This window comes from Ctenopharyngodon idella, chromosome 16 (genome assembly GCF_019924925.1).
Source record: "Ctenopharyngodon idella isolate HZGC_01 chromosome 16, HZGC01, whole genome shotgun sequence".
Lineage (NCBI taxonomy): Eukaryota > Metazoa > Chordata > Actinopteri > Cypriniformes > Xenocyprididae > Ctenopharyngodon > Ctenopharyngodon idella.
The window spans coordinates 16,503,891-16,524,110 of NC_067235.1; the positions used below are offsets into that span (position 1 = coordinate 16,503,891).

General features: G+C 36.4%; 1 protein-coding gene and 1 long non-coding RNA gene across 4 annotated transcripts; one reads left to right on the forward strand and one right to left on the reverse strand.

Annotated features, from left to right (window-relative positions):
- Positions 1-1,404: 1,404 nt before the first annotated feature.
- LOC127497109 (uncharacterized) lies at positions 1,405-13,488 on the reverse strand. 3 transcript variants are annotated; one of them, XM_051865299.1, is made up of 10 exons: positions 13,334-13,488; positions 12,763-13,074; positions 12,288-12,593; positions 11,916-12,005; positions 6,016-6,084; positions 5,712-5,756; positions 4,804-4,887; positions 4,561-4,589; positions 4,240-4,308; positions 1,405-4,046 (listed from the first exon to the last, which is right to left on the reverse strand). In XM_051865299.1, exons 1-10 carry the CDS (start codon positions 13,392-13,394, stop codon positions 3,936-3,938), a joined length of 1,176 nt encoding a protein of 391 aa, XP_051721259.1. In that variant the 5' UTR covers positions 13,395-13,488; the 3' UTR covers positions 1,405-3,935. The 3 variants fall into 3 exon arrangements, 2 of the variants coding, with proteins under 2 accessions (XP_051721259.1, XP_051721258.1); XM_051865298.1 differs by having other exon boundaries at positions 4,804-4,899; XR_007925451.1 differs by lacking the exons at positions 1,405-4,046; positions 4,240-4,308; positions 4,561-4,589; positions 4,804-4,887 and adding an exon at positions 11,047-11,134.
- LOC127497111 (uncharacterized) lies at positions 6,022-9,871 on the forward strand. The gene is made up of 6 exons (XR_007925454.1): positions 6,022-6,554; positions 6,919-6,955; positions 7,071-7,105; positions 7,369-7,517; positions 7,674-7,764; positions 8,952-9,871. It is a non-coding gene; the product is annotated as an uncharacterized LOC127497111 (long non-coding RNA).
- Positions 13,489-20,220: the final 6,732 nt, after the last annotated feature.

Sequence of the window (20,220 nt, forward strand, 5' to 3'; positions counted from 1 at the left end):
GGAAACAGGCAATCAGAAAACAAGACGAGACTAGACTTAGACTAGAACTAGAAACTCAAAACAAGGACTGGGAACTGGCTCTGTAAAGTAGCTACGCTAAACAGCATAAACACTAAACAATACTCGGCAGTGAGAGAGAGGAAGTCCATGGCTTATGTAGGGTGAGTGATTGGCTGCAGCTGTGTCTGTAATCAGTGCAATGGATGATGGGAAATGTAGTCCGGGGTGAAGTGCAAAAGTTAGTGGTGCAAGAGTCCACACAAAACAGAACTGGGATCGTGACAGGCTGTATCCAAAATCATCCTCTATATCCTCATTCTATATTCCCTACATTAAAAGTCCACTTAAAGGAGGAATGAATAAAAAATTGTACACCGTGTTACTGGAAGGACTGATGCTTTTGCGTAGTTTGTGCTTGCTGTTTATTAATCATTTGATATTTAGCTTAACTGGCAAACTCCATTAGCAATGAAATGATTTATTTAAAAATCTGTCATGGACACCCAGTAGCATGTTTACCCACCACGCAAAGCATGCACGCAATTGCGATTTCTCCGATTTCTCCGTGGGACCCCACGGTGGTGTAGTCTATGTGATATGCAGGTATGCCGTATACCCACTAGGAAAGGTCAAGGATTTACATATACCCGCTTTAAAAAGCGCAAGAAAACGGATTTGGCGCTCTTTAATGTGCCGTGACAGATCATAACGCCTCAGTTCTAGAGAAGCGGTAGCCTGACACGCACGTAAACCGATCCTCTCCTCTGCTTTAATACCAGTTAGGCCTACAGCACGAAATAAACATGAATGAACTAAAGGTATGTTAAAAGATACAGAACAACTTACCGAAATCCATATCATGTCTCGTGTAATCGCGCTCAATCATAAACAAACGTAACGTCACATTTACCTCAGAACAAACATATTCATCATGACCATAAACTCGTTAGTCAGCTAGAAAAATGAACTCTAGAGAGGAGCATTTAGCTTAATAGCCTATATGCACCATATTACATATTAATTATAATTTTTAATGTCCTTTAATAGCCTATATAATGCATGTTTGAAAAAATCCATCAAGTTGACAGCCACCATTTAAATGTTTATATTTAAAAAAACGAATTGGAGTAGAAATAATTTTAAAGTTAGTAGGCCTATTATAACTTTATCATTATAAAAATTTCCTTAAGTGTAATTTAAGTTTGTATACAAATAAGATAACTATGGTTGTCCACTCAAATAGTGCACTATATAAGTATATATATGTGTGATTTTGTATACAGTTTCTGTCAGAGTTCCTTGCAGCAACAACGCAACATTGCAAATGAAACCACAGCACAAAACAAAAAGTGTGATCAGTTTGCTCTTTTTACTCAATCAAAAACATACAGAAGTGCAATCTGATTCAACAAATGACTCTAATGAGCAGTTAGTTTTATTTGGTCAAACACATACAGCTTACTAATTAAGTGAGACATACATAAATGTGGTTGTATTTATGTTGCATATAAAAAGACTGTAAAAAGTCATTAAAAACCTTTTGCAAGAACTGTAAAGAGAAATTTGTTAATCATTAAATTATCTCTACATTTTGCAATGGAATTTTTTAAAAAATATTTCTTCATTAAAAGTACATTCAATCATTAATGGAACCATTAAAGAACCAGAAACATTAAATTCATTATGATTCCCATAAATAGACATTATCCCTTCTATTTCTCTGAAACTGACTGCAGTCTCTCAGTTCCTTTACAGCTGTGTTAAATAAAACATTTCCGAGCATCTCTGCATTACTCACAAATGCCTCAAGCACAGAAATAGTTTAAAAGATGACGTTAATTACTGTAGATTGGATATTAAAAACAGTTACAATCTAACATCATATTTACAGACATATACAATAAAAAACAAAAAGGGCACATTCTGCACAGTAACAAACTCACTTCTGACACTGTCATAATCCACTGCATCTGTATCCTAATAAGGCTTAAACCCATACAACAAGAGGTTCCCCTCAGGAGAAATACTGCACAAGGAAATATTTGTAATGACAGAAAATATATTTCATTGCTTTGACAGGCTATTCGTGTCATACATTTAATGACAAACACAATCTAGTATTACAAGCATTACTGAAAGCAGATCACCACTTGGGTTTGTTTGTTAACATGTGAAAGACAGAAATTATAATGGCACTGAATGAAATTCTATAGGAGTCAATTATATATATTCCTCTATTCATTCATCATAATACGATGTCTTTGTATAATAAATGACTGTTTCCTTTCGATACTTCACTCGTACTGTGTCTGCTACATGCGGTGGGAAAAACTCCTTTTCTCCGAAAACTGAAGCCTTATTCAATCACGCAGTGAAACTGCACGGCCATTGATTTGTGCAGTTAGAATGAAACAAACCAATGATGGCACGGCGGAGCCTATGGCGAAGAAGCCCGCCAGAGCCCACCAGAATGGGCGGGGTCATCTGGCTATATAAGCGGGCATTTCGCATAGGATATCTGATTCATTCTCCTTGACGACGATCACATCTCTTCGCTGGAACTACAAGACTTGAAGCCACCTCGCCAACTTCTAGCAGCAGATCAAGCTGACGAAGTGACCTCTCTCTCCGGGTTGATCGCTGCTCTTCTAGCAAGCTGATCAGCGCGCCACTCTCTAGCAGCTGGATCAGCTCACCGCTCTCAAGCAGCACTGATCAGTACGCCACTCTCAAGCAGTCTGGTCAGCACGCCGCTCACGAGCTGCCTTCAGCGCCCGAGAGCGCCTGTGTCAGTGCTTCCCCTGTCGCTGTCCGGTGAGTATTAAGAGCATTTTTCAAAGAGCAAATTTCTGCGATGTTGTTGCAGATGTCGCGCCACACTGATGACGGAGCCTGTGAGGAAAAAACAGCGGGGCAGAGGATCTCAGCGCTCAGATACGAGTGAGCTCACGTCGGCTCAGGTCCTGCGTGCCTCACTCTCTCCACATAGAGAGGTTTTCCCCATCTTGTTCTCCCACCCAGACCAGCGTCCCTCTGCCATCACGATCTGGTCTTGTTTGGGGGGTCTGATGACGATCTCCTAGATGACAGCATGTCATTGGTGGCCTCAGATGCAGAGGATTGGGTGGGCTCAACAAACAACGTCTTTAGACCCCATCGATGCCAGGGCTGGAATGGACGCTGAACTTCTCCGTGTCCTGCCCAAAGCAGTCGAGGAGCTCGGTTTGGAGTGGTCTACGCTTGAGGAGCCCACTCGCAGTTGTCTGAATGAGAGAATGTTTGTTGCAAGCACTGGGCCCGTTCAAACGTGCCTGTGCAACTAACCACTGTAATAGTGGACAAAATAAAACACAAACATACTCAAAAAGAGAGCATTTTTCCTCTTCCACTTATTACAAGCATCGGGGACCCCTCACAGCAACCCGTTATTCGAACCAATTTGACCCCTTGTCACGTGGGCCGAGGCCTCGCAGGCCATCCCCAGAGTGTCAAAATGGGTTTTGGGGACAATAAAGCGAGGTTATGTACTTTAATTCGCTCAAAAACAGCGCTGTTGCTCCCACCTCAGTGGGGAGCAAGGATGCTCACCTTCTGCGCTCCGAGGTGAACAATTTGCTGGCAAAAGTAGCCGAAGAGAAGGCTCCACTAGCTATGTCGCTGCACGACTCTGTGTCATCGCTTCAGTCGAAATAAACCAGAGATCCTATGCGAAATGCCCACTTACATTGCTAGATGACCCCGCCCATTCTGGCGGGCTCTGGCGGGTTTCTTCGCCATAGGCCAAGAAACCCAATGGCCGTGCAGTTTCACTGTGTGATTGAATAAGGCTTCAGTTTTCAGAGAAAAAAATGTTTCCTCACTGCGTCTAGGAGACGCAGTACTTGTTCCCATATCTCAGGGAACCGAGGTTACGTTAGTAACCAAGTACGTTTTACTCATTTGTGATGGTTCTTGTTCACAGTGGCATAAAGTTGACTGCTGTTATCCTGAGGTCCAGCTGTTGCTCCACTGATGGAAGCGTAAGTCACTGTATCATCACCATGAACCTGAATGAACATCACAGATATTGGTGCGAATTTCAACCCAAAAATATTACATCCTCTTGTTAGATTTTAACTTGAGAGAAGAACTGCATTTCAGAATAAAACTGATTTAGGTATAGCCTACAAACTATTATGTTGATAGAATGTGGATGGCATCAGTGTACACTGATGGAAGAACAAGAAAATGTTTACTCACCTTGTTCTTTTTGGCTTTGTCGTTACTGTACTTGACAACCTCAGTATAAGTCACATCATCTTTCTGCTCCTAGACAATGAAGGTATGGAGAACCAAGTTATTATGAAATACCTGAAATATTGCATCATTGGTTCCAATATATTTATTCTTATCTGTGACTTTTAGACAAGAAACAGTATAAAAACTGTACACTAACTTGACATTTAGCTGATGCTTTTATCGACCTAAAAACTACACATTTTACAGGGAAAGTTCACTGGAGCAGTGATTATGGACACAATAAGAGCTCATGGATCAACCGCAGAGGTCTTTGACTCTTACCACAGAGTCATCAGTCCCGCTTCTGTTACCTGAAAAATAATGGTGCCTCATGTAATAGAAATACTTAATGATAAAGACAGAAAAACAAAACACAGAATGTCTGTAATGCAAGTTAAAAGTGTCTAGAAGAATTCCAAAGACTAAAAACTGAAACTGATGCGCTTGTCTATAAATACTTCAAGTCAGATTTCTTGGATTTTTTCTTGGATCTGTTGTAACAAAATACGAGGAATTAAAACTCACCAGATTTTTTTTTACAAATCGCCCAAAGAATAACAGCAAGAAGGAGAACAGCCAATGCAGCAACAACACCAACAATCACAGTCACTGAGGGAGAGACTATATAGAGGGACGCGTTCAGATCCAGATGAAAACAACTGCAGAATGTCTATTGTATATTACTATAATTTTACCAAAGATATAAAAACAACAGCAACAACAACTACTGACAGCCACATAAAATGATTACTTACACATATAATACTATAATTATTCATAATTATAATAAATAAAATTAATATTTGTGGATGATGAATTTACAAAAAGCTTTTCTTGCTTATTTTACAGCTGTTGCCACTTTATCAGGTGTGTTTCTAGGCATGGGGAACTAAGCGGTTGCCAATAGGGTGTCACCATCAGGCAGTCCAACACCATTACAAACAGTCCATTACAATGTACAAAATAATCAGCCCAGCAACAAGACAAACACTGTCGCAATATTACAATAATATTTATTATAATCGATAACTAAGTCCAAAGATGTTGCCAGTTGTGTTTGAATGAAACAAAACAGAGTGAATCTGAATTATTCCAGAGAACAGCATAAGTTATTTTGACACGTGTTGAAAATCATCTGCACACTACAATTTACCTCATATGTTTATACATGTCCTTGACACAGATATGATTGTTTATGATTGTTTGAATGAGACTGATGAACTCATTGATCTTATTATTAAAGAGTTACTTTTCACTAACAGTAGTATTAGTTTTCATGTTGATGGATTGTTGGTGATGTGTATAAGAGACATAAAGTTAACAGAGTCAAAGTTTATTATCAGCTGCTCTAAAATCTCTAGAGGGGAATCAGTTATTCACACAACCCTAGTGTGTGAATAAAAATACAAATTGAGAATCACTCACATACATACCTTGATTCACAGACTCTGGTGTAGTAGTTGAAATCTGTGTTGTCTCTGTGATTGATGCAATAGAGGATGGATTTTAGTTCAGATTGCCATATTGTGTAAATTCAAAAATTGCAATTAATTAATTAATTAATTAATTGCACAAAAACATAAAGCTTTTGAAATATTTAATAAAAGATTTATTTCAAATGCTGTTGTCATAAGGTTTGTGAAAACTTGTACTCTCTCAACAAAGGAATATGTAGATACCAGTTCTACTGTAACTGGCCCTGTAAAGCACTGAAATGAGAAAGACAAACATAAATACCTTGCTGTGTAACTGAAGATCTGTGTGCAACTGAAGTCATACCAGAGTTTGAAGTAATGATCCGATTATCTGTATAAGAGAGTTTTATTCAGATGCACCATATTGTAAAAATAGGTGTAGACAGAAAATATGATTATCCTGACCTCAGCTAATTTACTGAATCAACCTACTCACATCTCCTTTCTTTCTTTTCATGATGACATTAAAGTCATCTGTTGCCATTTCTGGTGTTTCATCGATGACTCTAAACCAAACCAAACCCTAATCCTGACCCTATAAGTACATGTAATTAATGTAACTGATGATCTTATTAATAAAATTAAGTGATTTTAACTTATTTTGAGTAAGTTTGTTGACCTTACTGAGTTTAACTAAGTAACAACAACTTTTTAGAACTGAAAGATATTAAACTCAATAGATTCAATTATCCTCTACTTAAAATAATGAGTAGTATGAAATTTTTTGAGTGGTCATGCACAGTTCTACCTGTAGGTGGAGTCAATTTGCATCGTATTCTGAGGGGAGAAGCACATGGAACGGTGAGTTGGTGCTTGTTTGTCATATTTTAAAATTTCTGAATTGTTTAATATACATTAATCGATAGTGTAATATCAGATTAAATAACTTACACAGTGACACTGGGTGTGATGTTATATTATTGAAATTGTTGAGTTGTGTTTGATTGTGCTAATCGAAATTAGCAGTTAGCATTTGCAAGTTACTGGTCTTTGGCTGCATGTTTTGAATAAAGGAACTTTTTTCATGTTTTAGATATTTTTATTATGTGTACAATGTAGACTGGGGAAAACTTTACTAATTACTCTACTGATTTCAATTTGGATGCTAGTTTAGGTGTGTTGTACAGGGATGTTATAATTATTTTTTATTTATTTTTTTTTTTAGATTTCTTAAGATTAAAATGTTTGAAGACTACACAATGGTTCGTAATTAAAAATATAAATCTATATAGTAAGAATTATTTTCTTAATTTTCAGAGCTTGTTTTGTGGAACGAGACATGTAGATTAATATAAGGCTATTTTTCTTAATTTGCAGGATCTGTTTTGTGGAATGAGATATGCATTGGAAATGTAAGTAGCCTGCTGTATTTTTCCTTTGAAAATAGAGCTCTACTACTGTAGCAATGTCGCTTAAAACATGGAAGCTGCACCAGAACTAGTCCAATTCCATGCCTTCATACTGACAGTTTGTGTTCATTCAAGTTATTTAATTCATTGAAGGGGTATTTAACAAGAAATCATTCTAAACATGTTGATACAAAATAAACAAGTATGCCTTGAACACACTAACTGTGAACACAATGTACATTTAACTTTTATTTTCACTGTCACAGATCAATGCAGAGTTCAATCACATCACAATCAGAAGCCTCAATCAAGAATTCTTCTCAGCGCTTTGTCAACTTGCAGCTTGATTTCTGGAAATTTGTGCAGTTGAAAGTGGCAGTTGAAAAGAGAGTTTATTGCGCAAATTAAATCTATGGTAAGCTTGTCAATGCTTCTTTCTTAATCAAAATTCTGTTACTGTATTAGTTCAATTTTATATTTCATTTTATGTTGTAACATTTATCAGACTGTCGTCACAGAATTTTTTTGCTCATATGATATTTCATTCTAATTTTTTTTTTTTTTTTCACAGCACTGACATCACTGCTAAGTGCACAGTTCTTCATGGCCTTCCTCTCATTCTTGGAGAAGAAACCTCTGATTTTTTTAAACATTGCTGACAGGTAACTTTCTCTGTATATTTCATTATAAACTGATTCCCCACACATACATTACATATAGGCATTCAATATGCTTCATTTAACTCTCTTATCTTGGATCAGACATACAAACTCTGCATTTGTTTCATTTTTTTCATTTTTTTTTTTTTTATCCAGCATTTTGTTAAATGCAAGTTCTGTCATCATTATACAGTTATTTTTTATTTTTATTTTGTCTATCTTCCAGACAATACTTTAAAGGGTTAAGTCACCCAAAAATGAAGTTTCTTTCATTAATTACTCACCCTCATGTCGTTCCATACCCGTAAGACCTTCATTCATCTTTGGCACACAAATTAAGATATTTTTGATGAAATATGAGAGGTATATGACTCGTCCATAGACAGCAATATAATCATCACTTTCAAGGTCCAGAAAGGTAGTAAAGACATCGTTAAAGTAGTCCATGTGACTGCAGTGGTTCAACCTTAATGTTATGAAGAGACGAGAATACTTTTTGTGCACAAAAACAAAACAAAAATAACAACTTTATTCAACAATTTCTTTTCTTCCATTTCATCCTACGCTGTTTACTTTCAGTGCTTCCAGGTTCTACGTCAGAATGCCGGCTCAGTATTGGCTGACGCTGTTCACGTGAGCAGCATGATGCGTGTGTGATGCTGATGCAGGAGCCGGTGAATAATGAGCCGGCATTCTGACATAGAACACAGAAGCTGTGGACTGTGTTTACTATGTCAACAGAGTAGGAGACTGACAGGGAAGAGAAGAGATTGTTGAATAAAGTCGTTATTTTTGTTTTGTTTTTGCACACAAAAAGTATTCTCGTCTCTTCATAACATTAAGGTTGAACCACTGCAGTCATATGACTGTTTTAACCATGTCTTTAGTACCTTTCTGGACCTTAAAAGTGGTAATTAAATTGTTGGCTATGGAGGGGTCAGAGAGCTCTCGGATTTCATCAAAAATATCTTAATTTGTGTTCCGAAGATGAACAAAGGTCTTACAGGTGTGGAACGATAAGAGAGTGAGTACTTAATGACAGAATTTTCATTTTTGGGTGAATAACCCTTTAACAACCATAATTAATCTCTGTTAGTTGTACATAGACCTGGTACTTTGTTATATGTACATTTGTGATTTAAATTTGTAATGTAACCAGAATTGTGATATTGCTGTTCCCTTTTTATTAGGACTGTGATTGTGACACACCCTTCTTCAGGATTCTGACCGTGATAACAGAAGACAGCCAGGATTCTTCCTCCACAAGAACTACATTTAGGAGTCTTCATGCACAGCATTATTCTAGACTGAGCCATTATCATGGATGAACTTGAAAACCTTCCAGGTGCCATGTGACTAATTTCTGGACTGATATGTGCCAAATTTGGAGTTTTTCTTTCCCTTGGACACAATTCTCTGAAACCAAAACTACATTTACTTAAAACCCTTCTGTTGATGTAAGCAAAGGCTGTTTGAGATCGTTAAAGGCTTAGTTCACCCAAAAATGTAAATTCTGTCATCAGTTTTTCACTCTCATGTTGTTTGACTTTGGTTAGTCTTTCACTTAGATAGTCTTGGTTAGTCTTTTCACAAACTTAGATATTTTTAAAGAAAACAGGCTGGAAAACTTTTTGGATCTTTTAAGTTTTGGTTACCTGGACTTTCAGTTGGAGGGACAGAAACCTCTCAGATTTCATTAAAAATAATTTCATTTATGTTTCAAAGTCTAACCAAAGTCTTATGAGTTTGTGACGTCATGAGGGTGAGTAAATGATGAGAGAATTTCATTTTTTTTTTTTTTGCGAACTATCGCTTGAATCTTGCTGTTGCACTAAAGCCAACATTCTTTTTAATTAAAGTGTTAAATTGTCACCTGCCAAAGTTTAAACTGTCAAAATTAAGCTAACATTGATTTTTGTTTCATGGTCTGCTATTCAGTTTCTTGTCAAAAGACTGTTAGTATTATTGGTTTATTCATCAGTCATGATTTGTAATGCATATTGTTACATTAATGAAAAATGTTTAGAATTTAGGGGTGCCAGAATGGCATTGTTTGGTACATCGTAGTGTCTGAAGAAAATTGATGAGCAATAAATAATGTTTTGCCTGAGATCTGTTGTTGCTTTTTGTCTTAACTTATATTTTTTAGTTCAGCTTACTTGAAAATTTTAAGGCAATCGGTTTCCTAAGATTTTCCTAGTAATGTGAACACTAGTAATAAGTTAACCCAACTAATGATTTTGAGTTAACAGAACTTGACCAACAAGTTCTCTTTACTTAACTGAATTAAGTTATGACAACTAAAAATTAATACACTACTTTACTTGGAAATTTTAAGGCAATCGGTTTCCTCACATTTTCTAAGTAAAGTCAACTATTAATTAAATGTATAATTACAGTGTATTAAATAAAGTGTAACCACATCTCCTTATACAACTAAGGACAGTTTCTTTTCAAACATTTTACAGTATTTTTTGGATTGGTATTATGGATTGTTTCAATAAACCTATTTTTGAAGCATATTGTATGTAGCCTCTGTTTTTGCTTCTTTTGTTTAATTACAACTTACCCCATATGTGTTGCACCCCGGTAGTGGAGTAGATTGTAACAAAGGCACACAATGTATTGATGTCAACTCAACAGGAGTGCGTTATTCTTGCACAGGTTTGAATTGGTGCATTTTGTTGTAAACAAATGTGTGTATGTTGTATAAATGTTTAAGCACTCTATAGCTCAAAAATTCAGTGAGTTACAGATGCTGAAGCAAAAAGTGTTACAACCATTCAACCATACCTCCTACGCAATTTTCCACGCAATATCGGGATTTTAAAAAAATAGACGGTGTAAATATGTGCGCACCGTCTGCACATTCTAGACCATGTGTACACACTCGTGACTCATTAATTGGTGTGAGTGAAGTCAATGAAGTAGGCTAAAGAAAAATGATTCTAATCTCTGTTTTTCCATTTGATACACATTTATATTAAATATGTCACTCTTATTAAGGGAGTTAATCACTCAAATTAGCATACATTAAATAATTTTCCAGAAGTTAAAAATATTTATGAATTTATTTGTAGTGGATGCACTGCTTTTTAACACTTAACATTCCTGTGGAATGCCATGTTTTAATGTTTTAACAAATGTTATTCTGTGATAATTATCAAATGTGATAATTCTGCATTGAATTGTATTCTAAATAGCAGGACAGAAAATATTTTCACAGTGATGCACAATTTACTGACCAATGGCTTAGCAACAGGCGGTATAATGACAGACACTCACGGACTCTTTGGGTGGTCGACCCGGTCCATAGGTCCGATGACACAGTACTGTGCAACTGCTGCTGCACTGCGTGCAGGTGTGCTGTTTCCTGTGTGGACAGACAGCCTAACTGATAACACCTCCTGCAGTCTTTCAAACATTTTTGAAGGAAACGTGAAAAGTTGCACCGCACGGTTTATTTTTAAAATGTTTTGTGTAAGGCACTGATGTTAGAGAACTGTTACGCTGAAAAAATAATCTGTTCAGTTTCCACTAAAAATATCTAACATTCTATTTTATAGGCAAAACTGCATGAATTTTTGTTTAATTTTTTTAAATAGCTTATTTTTATTTATTTATTTATTTTGCCAATAGGAATAGGCCTAAGTGAGAATAATTCTTCTCTGAAAAGTATTTTATACCTACAATTTTGGCAAAGGTATTTATACAGATATTTGAATATTTTTATTTTAAACAAGACAGTGATATTGAATGATTTTTAGCAATGTGACGGCACAAACCGCATTTACAGTCTGCCTATCTCATATTGTAGTGTCTTTAAACATGGTAGGCTATTACATTAATGGAATTATTCATATGGAAATAATATGCAGATGAGAATATGCATTGTAAAACTAGGGGTTGTAAGCTCCATATATGGTTATTTTGGGGAGGAGATGGGGTGGGGATGCATGTACTCTACTGATTAGGATTTCTAAAGGGAATTTTGCACAGGTTCTGGTGTACGGATAGTTTTACAAATCTGAAAACATTTGCACATACGCAGACTTTAAGGATGAAATCTATGAAAGTTTAATACATGAGGCCCCAGGACTCTATCCCATTGACAAATCTGTTTAAACAGTTACTTTCCAGATAAAATCATGTACCTTCTGTCGGAGCTGCTGCTGTAGTTCGCCTTGATTTCTTCTCAGAGTTTGAGCTGCTGACTGGAATCAGTGTTGTTGAATCCACTGGAGCTGCAGAAGATGAATGTTCAGATGCAGGACATTAACATATTTTGAAACTCAATCATTACATCACATGACATGCAGTTTGTTTAATCATCAGTATTTACAATGCAGTTGTTGAGAAGAGAGGTGTTACTATAACCACATGAAGCAGTTTATGCCTCATTTATGAGAGTAAAACAAAGTGAGCTGAAGCCCATAAACCTTCAGTTTGTCCTGAATGAATGACATTATTAACCATCATGTCATGTCTTGTCATGTTTTTTTGTTGTTATTTTTTTTTTTTTTTACCTGAATACTTGACAGTATATGTGGCTGAGGCCTTCAGTTGATTTCTCTGAGTAACCTGACATCTCCACTCTCTGTTGAGATTCAGGAGTGTTGTAGTCAGAGTGCTGTTACAGTGTGTTGAGGAGAATGATATCTGATATCTGGAGTCTGTCATCACACTAACACCAGCCTGATTCACCCAGATCAGCTCAATTCCATCAGTACGGACCAAAGTATCACAAGGGTATCTATCATTTGAATTCAACTGACAGGAGAGAGTCACAGAGCTGCCTGGTCTGATCTCAGTCTGTGAGGATGATGAAGAGACTGAAACAGAAAATAAGACAGAAATCACATGTCAGATTCAGGCTTTTCAGACGAGAGAGTTCAAAGAGAGAATGTTTTTTTTTTTTTTTTTTAAATAAAATAATTATATAATTAATTTATAATGAACATTAATTAATTAAGTAATCAAATAATTTACAGAAACACTGACCATGAAGAAAATGCAGATAAACAGGTGCATCAGTTCCTTGTTGTCCATTCACATACTGTCGGCAGGTGTAAACCCCATAATCTTCATGTGTGACTTTCTCGATGTTCAGAGAGCAGTTAGACCCCAGACTTAGTCTCTCATGTCTCTCTATGTTATCCTTCTTTTTCCCTCTAGCAATCAGTTCAACTGTCTCTGAATGTCTGTTATAGATCCATGCAGTTGATGTGCAGCCAGAAAGAGCATTATTACAGGGCAGACGGACATTTTCACCAGAACTGCTGAACACATGAGTTACTTCTGCTTCACTGATACCTACATATTAATATAAAACAGTAAAATAATAGGGTTAATTATTTCACATTTAATACATACAGCAAATATTTTCTTGATTATGAAAAAGTCAAGTAATAGCCTATACTGACACAAAATTTCAGCAAGATGAAACCATACTCTCAATCTAACTTTTTGCTAGTCTCTATACAAAAATAATTAAATCATTTTTTAACAGATTATTGTTCACATTATACAAATCTTGCATAATGTCTAATAGACCATATAAAGATTTCTTTACCTGTCAGAAGTGGACAGAGAATGATCAGTCGCAGCAGACACATATGACACTGATCAGCCATTTTCTCTCAGTCTTTCTTTCTCTTTTTTAGACAGTTCTTTCTTTAAACATCATCAGCCCCTCCTGTGGTTGTTAACTTCCTCTGATGAACTGTTTAGTGCTGACACTATACTGATGTGTGATAAAGAAGTGTCTATGAATATGTGAAGTTATTAATGTAATTTCGAGAGGAGTACGCCCATCTAATCTTCCAAGTTTGGTTTGTTCTGATTCATACTTAGTGACTGAAACTCATGACTGCAATTTTCAATGCTGCACTGAAATAAACTGATACAGCAACAGAAAAAAAAAAAAAGAATTCTATGGGCTAAATGGACTAAAATTAACATATAATGTAAACATAAACATAAAACATAAAATTAACATATAACATATCTTTTTTTTTTTTTGTGGAGTTTCTCCAAAAATTTAATGAAATTGAAAGTTATTATTATTTTACAGTCACCATAATTGCTTTTACCATTTTTGTATTGCACTTGTTTTCTAGTTAGTACTTCACACCCAACTGAAAACTCTGAAAAGATCATGCTGTCACAAAGCGAACTCAGAAACGAAAGAGAGTTGGATCCAAATGCAGAAGGTTTATTAAAATAATACCAAAATACAGTTAACTCAGAAACTGAAAAATAAATCACAAGGAGAGTAGACTGAACTGAGAATACCAATATCACAGCCATAGAAGGAAAAGAAACATTAGAGGTGCTTCTCAATAGCCTACTCAAATTCATGCTTCCTCGTTTCCTCGCTCCTCCGTCCTCCAGCCTGTGACCTGGAAACCGATCAAAGAAAGACATCTTGAAGCAGATCTCAGTTCTCTAATTGCACCATGAGGAGGTGTGGAATGATGAGTGAGGAAGCTTCCAGAAGAGCTATGAGCGAGGATGCACAGGTGCATCCTATGCAGAAGCCTTTCTTGTCGAAAAAGCTGACGCACGTATAAGTTCTCCTCCCCTTCTCATCTGTCACAATAATTTTAAGAGCATCATGCTTCATTATTATTTATTATGTATTTCTTAAATAACCAGACTTTAACAACATAAGGGCAAATGTAGAGTGCAACTGATGATGCTTTGAAGTGCTTGAGTGATCCAGAGACATATTCTTTTATTATTATTATGGATGAGTTAATGACTTTATCACAAGTATGTATATCATTCTTGTTAAAGAACTGTGTTTTGGTGTGCTGTGGTGTGTTTTTCCTTGTTTTGTTTTTTGTTTTTTTCTGTTCATTTTTGGCTCCTCTGACTCATTCTCTCTGACAGGTAACTGATTGTCCTCAGCTGCAGGAGTGGTGCAGCATAAAAGCAGAGATTCTTTGTTTTGGAAGCTGTAGGGAGGTGGGTGCCATTTTTGATGTTTTCTGTTTTTCTCCTGTTTTGTGGCCAGGGAGTAAGAGGCCATTTACACGGCACCATTTTTGACTAAATTCGTAAAACGTTTTATGCATTTTGGCCGTTCATTTACACGACAATGACGTTTTGGGGGCCTGAATGTAAACTTTTGAAAACTGGTTTCAACGTTCAAGTTTTTTGAAAATGATACTGTTACTGCCACAGTGTAAACTAGTAATATGTGAATTTGTGAAAATGGTGATGACATGCGCATTATGTGTTCAGTCTATAGACTCGTAGTGTTTCTTTACAAAGTGACATCACCAATTACTGGCCTGGCATGAATAATACTGCATTTTTTAATTATTTTTAATTATTTTTGTTAATTGTGTATTGTAACTAAAGTAATTCTGTTCATTTATTGTTCTTTTTCTCTCTCTCTCTCTCTCTCTCTCGCTCTTTTTTTATTATTGTCTGTTAGTGGTAGCATTTTCAGAGTTTTGAGCACAAGGTTGAGGTTTGGAAACATGTTAGTAAAGAGTATGAGAACTGTTAGTTTGACCACACTGGTTCAACAGCGTGTGGGTTGTGATTGTTATCGCTCAACCAACTTTAGACTGATGGCTGTGAACTCTCACACATTCTGATCGCAGTTCCTCTTCTTTCTTTAAGCTGCTGCATGCTTTAAACTCTGTATCTTTTCAGTTCATGATAGCATACTTTCAACATGTTTAATAAACAGAAGTTAAACAAATTTAATTTAACTAAACACTTTGCAAATACTCAAATGAATATGGAACCATTCTGTTCCACAGCAGGTAATTGTTGTGGTAGTATCGAGGTCAGATATATATAAGTGTCTAAGTGTGTGCTGCTGGTTCTCTGCCAGAATCACATGTTCATCAGACATTGGTGTCATAGAGAAGAGGTTAGAAAAATAAGTATCACCCAAAATCAAAAATTTTCCCTTGGGTGATGGATCTGCCCACATCCTGGTTCAGGCCCTAATCTGCTCTCACTGTCATTACTGCATGAATGACTAAAGGTCAGAACAGCAGAATCAGTACAGAATCAAGTCTCTCAGTAAATAATAATATAAATAATCAGTCAGTCAGTCACATTTATTTATAAAGTACATTTAAAAACAACAGCTGTTGGCCAAAGTGCTCTACAACATCAAGGCTAAAACAGAGAACATTGAGGGTAAAACAAAATATAAAACACAATCACAATGTACAATAAAAGTAATATAACTACACCTGCTTAGTTTCAAGAAGTGATTTAAAACCATGTAGTGACAGACTTACTATACAATAGCAAATTATTCCAGAGCTGTGGAGCAGTTACTGAAAAAGCTTGGCTACCTGTCAAGTTGAGACGTGACCTGGGAACAGTCAACTGTAACTGTAACTTGAGTGTAGAAGAGTTTATATTTGATGATAGGAGTGAAAATCAGAGATATATTGAGGAGTCAAGCCATGTATGCTCATGTAAAAAACCTAAAATTTGAAGTTCCGTTAGTTGACAAAGTTTACTGAAGACTGTTCTCCACACTTAAAAAAAGGCCGTTAAAAAAAATAAATAAATAAGTAAGAGGATCCAGCCTTGAACTAACTAACACAACACTGTTTTCAACTAAAAATGGAAAACTTTTTATGAGTTTTGGCCGTTCATTGACATGACTGGCTGAAAGGATAACAGTATAGATAGACGGGAGCGATTGCTCAAATGTCCTCGGATTGCAATCATCGCATAATTTCGAGGAAAATTAATAGAAATGCTCAGAAATGTGACGTAAACATATGATATTTTATCAATGTATTTATAAATGTGTAAGCCTTTGGATTTAAAAGCCTTAGTGGAGTTGTTTTGTGCATTCTTGTGATCGTAAATAAATGGAAGCAGGTCCAAATGAAAAGGTATGTGTTCTCTTTTTATGTGAATATAAATATCAGTTAGATTCGGCATGATTGATGTGCACTCCTGACACAAATTTATAAATAACTGTTACTGTAACATTTTTTATTGTAAAACATTGTTCAAATATTGATGTTGGAATCTTAAGTCTTTAAGTAAAGGCCAAACGTTCGTAAGTTTGGATTGCTAAATCCTGAATGACTGTCATGTCCCGCTTGTTTACTTCAAAACCGGAAGACGGTCCCACTTTTGATGCAAGGCCTCATGGGGCGTAGGAACCCTGTGGATAGGCACGCTGTGTTTCTTTACAAAGTGACATCGCCAACTACTGGCCTGGCATGAATAATACAGCATTTTTAATCCTTTGTGCAGATCCTTGTGAAAGGGGATTCATGTTGCCGTCTGTAAAAAGGAGAATTTTTTCCATTTTTAGTACATCGTTGTTGTGTAAACACCCATAGAACACACAAAATAATAATAATAATAATAATAACTGATATGGAAGATAAATTGATGACATTTCTACAGGAGCTGATTATCTGATTAACAGTAAAGATAATTCCAGCAACATCTGAACACAGTGTTTGGTTCTTGCTTATTTAAAGACAATATCTGTGACAGTTCATTTCTCATGCGTAAGCAGCTATCTCAAGGGTCAAAGGTGAGTTAGAAATCCCACGAGGGCATTTCTCATCTGGGTGGCTCCTAAACAACCCTACAAACACACCATAGACAGAACAAGGAAGATATCCTTTCCCTTCAACACTGCATGACAGCACATCACTGGAACAGAACAACACATTCACACAGAGCAAACTTGTGCTAAACTTCTACTATTGATTCATTGTCACATTTGGTAATATATGCTGCTGTAAAACCTAAAGAGTTACAAATGGCAAATATGCATATCTGTTAGACATGTGGTGTATTATTGAATTTAATGCACAGCTGAACATCAAAATAAAAATGAATAAAAGCAAAACATCAAACTCTAGAACTCTTGATTAATTTGATTGCATGATCGAATTAATTCATTACAAAGCAAGTACATATTTATTCTCTGGATGCCGGGCTGAATGAATCACAAACACTGTTACTGCATTCCTGACATGGGTCAGACCCTCAGTCACTTCTCAGATACCGAATACAGACATTGCTTGTAACATTAATACCAGAATAGATAAAATAGATTTAAGAAAACTATGATTCCATATTTGAAGGGGATAGGAGGCTAAATCCACCTGTTCAGACTGGAACCCAGTGAAGAGAGGCCACTGGTGTAATACTTTCCCTTTTCTTAGTACCAGTCAGAAGCCTAGGAGCAGCATTCTGGAAAGTTGGATGAGTGATAGTAGGGACTGTGAAACACCCAGATAAAGTACATTACAATAGTCAAGTCTGGATGAAATAAAACTGTGTACTACAGACTCCAGGTCTTCGAATGACAAAAATGTCTTTATTTTAGCTAAAAAATTATACTTACAACTATTACAGTCCTACAGTACATAGGCTACAAACAAGAAAACTCAGAACTCACCACAATATAGCATGATTATGCCAACAATACATGGCCAAAAACTGACCAAACATCAGGGGAAAACACTAAACAGTTTGGAAACATAGCGACACATAGTGGTCACTTTCAAAAAGTCTTGAGTATCTTATAATCACAATGTTGATGTCTAATGTACAGAAAATAATGATCTCTCCCTCTCCAAGTACCAAGGAAATGCATTCAAAATTGAAATAAGTGGTAAACAATTAATATTATTAACTAAATATTATTAATTAATAATCCATGCAAACAAAAGCAAAGAAAATGAACAGCAGGTGACAATGGTATATTGACAAGACTTTAATACAGATTCATTCTTCACAAATTTTCTCTACATTTATATCTAAATGTATATACATTTATATCATTTACACACAAAAGAGTTATAATGTTTTGATAGATTTATATATTAATATCAGTTCAGAGGTTGAAAGAGTGAATGAATGCTTACAAAAATTGTTTGATCTGATATCGAGTCTCAACAATTATAACCAAGTTGTTAAACAAGCATGAATCTCAAAGCTGCAAACATTTTTACTGCCCAATTCTCTTCTCAGCACTAGCCAAAGCGTTTGTGCCCATATGGTAATTTCTAGAAAGAGTATCTGGAAAAAATATATACAGTAGTCAACATTTGAAGTGGATCAAAAAAGTTCATCAAAGTTGTCCTAAGAACTAAGTTGTCCTAAGAAGAAGGTTTTAGGACAACTTTGATGAAAGGTTTTGATCCATTTCAAATGTTGACTACTATACAGGTGCTGGTCATATAATTAGAATATCATCAAAAAGTTGATTTATTTCACTAATTCCATTCAAAAAGTGAAACTTGTATATTATATTCATTCATTACACACAGACTGATATATTTCAAATGTTTATTTCTTTTAATTTTGATGATTATAACTGACAACTAAGGAAAATCCCAAATTCAGTATCTCAGAAAATTAGAATATTGTGAAAAGGTTCAATATTGAAGACAACTGGTGCCACACTCTAATCAGCTAATTAACTCAAAACACCTGCAAAGGTGAAAAATGGTCTCTCAGTCTAGTTCTGTAGGCTACACAATCATGGGGAAGACTGCTGACTTGACAGTTGTCCAAAAGACAACCATTGACACCTTGCACAAGGAGGGCAAGACACAAAAGGTCATTGCAAAAGAGGCTGGCTGTTCACAGAGCTCTGTGTCCAAGCACATTAATAGAGAGGTGAAGGGAAGGAAAAGATGTGGTAGAAAAAAGTGTACAAGCAATAGGGATAACAGCACCCTGGAAAGGACTGTGAAACAAAACCCATTCAAAAATGTGGGGGAGATTAACAAAGAGTGGACTGCAGCTGGAGTCAGTGCTTCAAGAACCACTACGCACAGACGTATGCAAGACATGGGTTTCAGCTGTCGCATTCCTTGTGTCAAGCCACTCTTGAACAACAGACAGCGTCAGAAGCGTCTCGCCTGGGCTAAAGACAAAAAGGACTGGACTGCTGCTGAGTGGTCCAAAGTTATGTTCTCTGATGAAAGTAAATTTTGCATTTCCTTTGGAAATCAGGGTCCCAGAGTCTGGAGGAAGAGAGGAGAGGCACACAGTCCACGTTGCTTGAGGTCCAGTGTAAAGTTTCCACAGTCAGTGATGGTTTGGGGTGCCATGTCATCTGCTGGTGTTGGTCCACTGTGTTTTCTGAGGTCCAAGGTCAACGCAGCCGTATACCAGGAAGTTTTAGAGCACTTCATGCTTCCTGCTGCTGACCAACTTTATGGAGATGCAGATTTAATTTTCCAAAAGGACTTGGCACCTGCACACAGTGCCAAAGCTACCAGTACCTGGTTTAAGGACCATGGTATCCCTGTTCTTAATTGGCCAGCAAACTCGCCTGACCTTAACCCCATAGAAAATCTATGGGGTATTGTGAAGAGGAAGATGCGATATGCCAGACCCAACAATGCAGAAGAGCTGAAGGCCACTATCAGAGCAACCTGGGCTCTTATAACACCTAAGCAGTGCCACAGACTGATCGACTCCATGCCA